This window comes from Orbicella faveolata, unplaced genomic scaffold (genome assembly GCF_042242905.1).
Source record: "Orbicella faveolata isolate gen_17 unplaced genomic scaffold, um_ofav_v1 contig_35, whole genome shotgun sequence".
In the NCBI taxonomy this organism is placed as follows: domain Eukaryota; kingdom Metazoa; phylum Cnidaria; class Anthozoa; order Scleractinia; family Merulinidae; genus Orbicella; species Orbicella faveolata.
The window spans coordinates 21472563-21478386 of NW_028301564.1; the positions used below are offsets into that span (position 1 = coordinate 21472563).

Genomic DNA, 5824 nt, shown 5'->3' on the forward strand with positions numbered 1-5824 from the left:
TGCGTTTTCAAGAGCCTCCGGCACCGTTTTCAGAAGCCTCCGTTTTCACCTATCCGCAGGAGAACCGGTACGTTTTCAAAACAATGCTCCGGTAAAACAAGGGCCTGCTTTCAAAACCGTATTCGAAAGCTTCCATTTTTATCTGCGTTTTCGGTCCTTTTAGTTTGGACGATTGGCAAAAACGCATCAAAAAGAATGCGTTTTCGTTCGAAAACGGATTTGTGTGGTCTGGGCCTAAGATGTCGTTTTCGTTCGAATTTAAACCTAGTTTGATCGTTTATTGCACGAATATGTTATACATTATACGTTTAAAACCAAGTCTACATGAGCAATCAGACTCCACTCGCGTGATAATATTTATATGAATCCAGTTATATAATTCAATTTTCCTTTTGTAATGCAAATTTAGGGATTTTTTCATTAAACACTCGCAGAATATTTCTACAATAACCTTGAAAATGACGTCTTGGTGATACAGAAACGTCGGTTTTTATCGTTTTCTTCTTTTGTTTGTAAACGAACAAATACTAGTATTATTGCAAGAAGATATTGTAACTACGAAAGCGCCAGCCAGTGAGATCTTTGCCGCAATATACCCCCGAATATCCCAGAATATATCAGTTTAAACAGTCCAATGCAAGTGAAAGACTGAAATCATTTTCCCTCGTCCAATGCAAGTGTAAAGAAGCGTATTTCGGTTTTTCGAGAAAACTCTTATGCAGTGTCTTATCAAGAGCTGTATGTTCGCTGGATCGGACAGCAATGCACGACATTATGTCTCTATTTTAAAAGTTTGCTCTTAATTGTCTCTTGCAGGAAAGTAATGCGACTCATGGAATAACGACAGTAGCTTTGCTTAAACAGCTTTTATTCCACTGCTTCAAGTGCATTCACCCATAAAATACTGATCTTTGGACTAATAACATTCAGTTAACATTAAGTTAATGACTACAAACAAAGTGATTGATAACTATTCTACTTTCGTCAGTTGAAACGGAGGCAGCAGTGTTGGGTGAGTGATCATCACCTCGCATCATCTACAAAATAAACAACATATTACCATTATTTACCAGAGTAAATAACTCACCTATGTGGTATTAAACTAAAATTTGGTTCGACTTAAATTAGGTTTGTGAATTACCCCCCAAACGCGTAATGGGTAGTGATAGCTATAATTTTCCGATGTTTGAAACCAGCAATGAAATCAACAAAATGCACACAAGTACAACCCCCCAAAAAATATTGCTTCTACTCAAAAAGAGTCAGGAATAACCCAACTGACTGTTAGAATTTGTCATGGTATTTCACTGAACTCAGAGCAAGATGTTGCCATGGAAATTTTTGTTAACAAAATCCATCTTCCTTGTAATTCTATTTTATGTATTTAGGACTTTTTTTCTCATTGTCTGTTTGATTTTGATTGGCTTGAGTTAATTTTGATGATTTTATGGTTAAGATGGCGAATCTAAGATGGTGGCTGTTTGAATATCAAACAGAAAGGGAACATTTTAGGCGTATGATATAGTTTCAGTAGCATTATTTAAATGTTCTCAAAGTCACAAAGAAAGCAGATTTCGCCCTCTTCCTCTTTTCTCGATCGTATCCTGGACTTGGTAGGGCGGGTTAATGTAATAGCTTCGTTGAAATATTTGAAGTAAAGGCATAAATTAGATGCTCCTCTTGACTTAAAAGTCATGATTCTCGTCTAAAGAGCTTTGTTCTTATCAGTATGTTACACGGTGCTTACTCGTAACAGCAGCATCTGTCTGTTTGCTGCGGGCAGTAGAAATAGTTTGGACATTCAACCGGCATATCGTCTGGACATGGGTCAGCACGATAGAAACACGCTCCATATGGGTAGTCGCACAATGGGAGATCTGTGAAAGAGAATTTATCGTTAATATAAAAAAATAATAATAACATCTAGTGAAGATATGGCCATTGCATCCTGTTGCGTTTCCAAAAAAGTTAAAAAATCGAGCGGTTCAACAAAAATTAACGGGATTTGCACCCATAACCAATTTCTGTTTACTGGACGTAAACATATCGAATAATAATTGGCTTACTCGCAATATAGATGCCGTCTTAATTGTGCTCAGCTGAAGCTGTGCGTAAAATCAAACGCTCCGAGTAGTTGACCATGTTTTCGTTGACGGCAATCTACACAAAGATATGCTGTACTTTCTTTACTGAGTACTGAGTAGATACTGTGCTTACCTGCGAATGCAACATGCGCACCCATCCCCACCAAGATAATCAGCAACAGGCACAGATGAAACTTAACAGCCATGTTTAATTTGAACTGCAACAGACAAGGTAATAACACAGTTTTGTTAGTTATTACTACAGAAGAAATCCCGGGGGGAGACTCCCATATGTGAAGGTCGAGAACACTCTTCTCCTCGCTCAGGGATGTAAATCACGGATTTTGGTCTCACTTGAGGAAATTGAGGATGAAATGACGCTATTTCTTTCGTCAAGGTATCTTTTAGGGTTGCACTGGAAGAAATGATAGAAACGAGGTATCTTTTAGGGGCCAAATAAACGTCGAGCCGTGCCCGAATTGGTCACTTTTAGGGTGTAATTCAAATGTTCCGACGAAAATTTTCGACCTTTTTACATGGAAGTCGACCGCCTGGGGCAAGAAATGTTCATAACCAACATTGGCCCCGCGTGATCAGAAATTCCTTAGAGTAAAAATCCACGCCACCTCCCAACGGCAACGATCTGCTAGATCAAATTGCGCGTTCTAAATTAAAATACGGTAACGAGTTTGCACAACTACGTGAAAAGGTGTCTGGAATATTTTCCTTATCTGCTATAGAAATATTTTAATAGCACTTTTTTCAGTTATGCTGATCGTATTTCACATTCGCCCATCATCTTCCTATAGTTTTATCACAAGAAAACAACCAAGCGCAAAAAATATTGACATTGAAACATTTTTCACAGATCGAGATCTTAAATTTTCGGTTCCATCTAGCCATCTAAGCTATTCGGCCTTTGTGTTCTAAGAAAAAGAAAGGAAGGTTCTTCAAAAGGAAACTTTTTTTCAAGTTGCCTGGGGTGGGCACGGAATCACAGGCAAATATCATGGTAACACATAGCTGGTAACACATAGCTGCTAACAAGGTAATATTAAATGTTTTGTGTACGTCGCCAGTATCGATACAGTTCTTTTACACAAGATAATATATGTTAGCATAAAGCTTTTGGTGTTTAAAAGCACAACCTCTTAGTTCGCCGGTAAGGCTGTGTTTTTAAACATAGCCTTTAATAAATCAATTTGTAATGAGAACTTTACACATAACACTGACTAAGCAGTCGGTCTCAGTTTTTAACAAAAACGACACTAATCAAAACAAGTACAAGTAGGTATTTTCACTGTACTTTTCATAGCGGCGCCCGTAATTTTCAACTATTTTGAATAGTCAGAAGGAATTTATTTTTTCGTAAATTGACCGACATTCTCTGACAACATTTGAAGAGTAACATGAAATGTTGTCAGAGAAGCAAACATGACCAAACATCATAAACGTGGCAAACTGAATAAGAGACAGCCATTTTATTTGCCCGTAAAGTTCACTAGCGTATTCAAAAGAACAGAAAGAGCAATATTTTGAATAATGTAAAGAGGTACGTAGCATTAATTGGGCATTGAGCCAAATTCGCCCTCACTCACTGGGCCGATCTAATTGTGTTTGATAGTAGTTGCTCTTAATACCAGTGGCTTTTACCTCTTCACCAGTTTCTAAGTAACTTTTGTTATGTGACATGAACAAATGGAGTTATATAGCACTGAAGAGATAATAAAAAAATTGTTTTCAAGGGTGCCTAACGGTCTACTTAATCGACCCATCATGCGTTCGATAGTTTGCACCCGGCAACAGGTGAATTAAATGTGCTTTACATCAAACAAGTCAAACCTCTTGCTCACCTATCTAGGCTTGACCACTTCTGCACTGGTACCGTAAAAAAGTGAACAATATCAACTGACTTGGAAATCAGCGTTAACGTATAACAAAGAAATTACCTTTGGACTCCCAGGTTATTAGCGTGCGTAAAATGGACATTTCATTCAAAATAACAGTGAGGTAGAAATGTATTCATTAACTAAAAGAATAGTGAACCTCTTTTCAAGATCTTGTCGAAGGATTTTCCATGATTTCACTAGTTCAGAATATGCAAATTTGCGTAGCTTGTGTTCGTACACAGTAATTGAATGTGCATATTCTACGGTCGGTCGACAATAACGAAGCGAAAAGTTACCTCACCTTCGAATATTGTTTGCCGACATCTCTGCTTATGCCTTATGGTAAAACTCTTTTCAATCTTTGATCTGGAGAAGTAGGCAGAAGTGGAGTACGACTGCATCGCATTTCAACTTGTATTTCGGGGGAAATTAATACTTGAATGTAAAAGTGTTTTGACACTCCGAAATTTGCACGTTTCGTAAAGTTAAATTACCAACTCTTTGTGTTCATTGACATTTTTATAACTCTTTAAGAGCTGTGAGCTAACTATTCAGTCATTGTTTGTACGTTTATAACCCAAATGGACCGGAAAATTGTCGATCCCGGCCTAAATATAATTATACAACGGGGCGATCTCGACTGGCGACCCGCACTTCGAAATGGAAAAAAATATGTACTTCGCAGCCGTCCAAATCGTAGCTAGACTCCGAATTTTAATACTAGATGATACAGTTCTTTCACTTAAAGTTCTTGTACAGTTTTGATAAAATATGAATCACATATAACCCGAAAATGTTTTGACTGCCATCGAAGCTCAGTCAAAAGTCTCTTGAGTGTTTTAGTCCGGTTCCCAAGGGACGTCACTAGTAGCCCGACCCAGATCCCACTTTGCGCGGTCGTGAACATAGAAATTACATGTTTAAACGCCTGTAGAAACGCAGGGATTTTATCAATCGAGATATTTTTTCGCTGAAGTAATCAGGGAAACTAGTAGATTTTATTAAAGGAAAAAAACTTTGGGGGGTTAGTGGCACTTTAAGGATGGGCAGATTAACATGGATTACAAACGACAAAATTGAGAAAATTTAGGCTAACATTTTCAAGGTGCGCAACCGTGACGTAGCTCCCTTAACCCTCAACGACCTAAACCAAAGCTTATTCAGTAAGTCAGGCTACTTTCAAAGGCCTCCGTTTAACTCAAAATACTGAAGCATGTCCTACCTTAGCTTGCAATTGAAAATTGGAACTTGAGACGGTGGATGAATACGCAATATCAAATACTCTCTTCAAGTACTGATGAAGACTGTAAGACACACTCTTATTTATTCCCCATAGGCCGCATAATTTATGTGTTTTTGAGAGGCGGTTGCCTTTTACAATATGAACAACATACACGTGAAAAAACATTCCTACATGTTGATCTGGTTACATTGACTACAAAATTATTAACTGTCTGGCGGTTGCGTTTTTAGCTGTTTATTTTCCAATCTTTCTCTGCAGGAGATGCTTTTAATTTCGAATCTCCCCCAAGGCCACATGAATATTTTAAGTTTATCTCTAAAGAGCTTAAATATTTTTAAATTCCTGCGTCCTTGTTTTAGTTCTCTTCTTATATATTTTTGCTTTACAAAGAAAGACTTAGTTCTGTAAGCTTAAATGTAACAAAAATTTCACACTGGATAAATAGATTGCACAAGAGCTAGAGGTAAAACCCATCCATTTGGATTCCCCAGTTGTTAGAGGTGGAATTCGCGTTACGTTACCTAAGACTTATTGGTAAAGGACAATAATTTTACTTTTTATTAAAACATGCAAGTCGCCAGCTCTCTTTCTCACAAGGATATCCGATG

General features: G+C 37.7%; 1 protein-coding gene across 2 annotated transcripts; it reads right to left on the bottom strand.

Annotated features, from left to right (window-relative positions):
- Window positions 1-851: 851 nt before the first annotated feature.
- Window positions 852-5381, bottom strand: LOC149103740 (small cysteine-rich protein 5). Of its 2 annotated transcripts, XM_089272969.1 has the most exons (4): window positions 5196-5307; window positions 2218-2302; window positions 1748-1877; window positions 852-1037 (listed from the first exon to the last, which is right to left on the bottom strand). In XM_089272969.1, exons 2-4 carry the CDS (start codon window positions 2288-2290, stop codon window positions 1034-1036), a joined length of 207 nt encoding a protein of 68 aa, XP_089129095.1. In that variant the 5' UTR covers window positions 2291-2302; window positions 5196-5307; the 3' UTR covers window positions 852-1033. The 2 variants fall into 2 exon arrangements, with proteins under 2 accessions (XP_089129095.1, XP_089129094.1); XM_089272968.1 differs by lacking the exon at window positions 852-1037 and having other exon boundaries at window positions 1744-1877; window positions 5196-5381.
- Between the last annotated feature and the right edge of the window lie 443 nt (window positions 5382-5824).

Coding starts and splice junctions, on each gene's coding strand:
- LOC149103740 (XM_089272968.1), bottom strand. CDS start 5,381: ATGTTTTTTCACGTGTATGTTGTTCATATTGTAAAAGGCAACCGCCTC. Junction 2,303..5,195: donor ATTTTCAATTGCAAGCTAAG/GTAGGACATGCT, acceptor TGTCTGTTGCAG/TTCAAATTAAACATGGCTGT. Junction 1,878..2,217: donor TGCGCATGTTGCATTCGCAG/GTAAGCACAGTA, acceptor TCTCTTTCACAG/ATCTCCCATTGTGCGACTAC.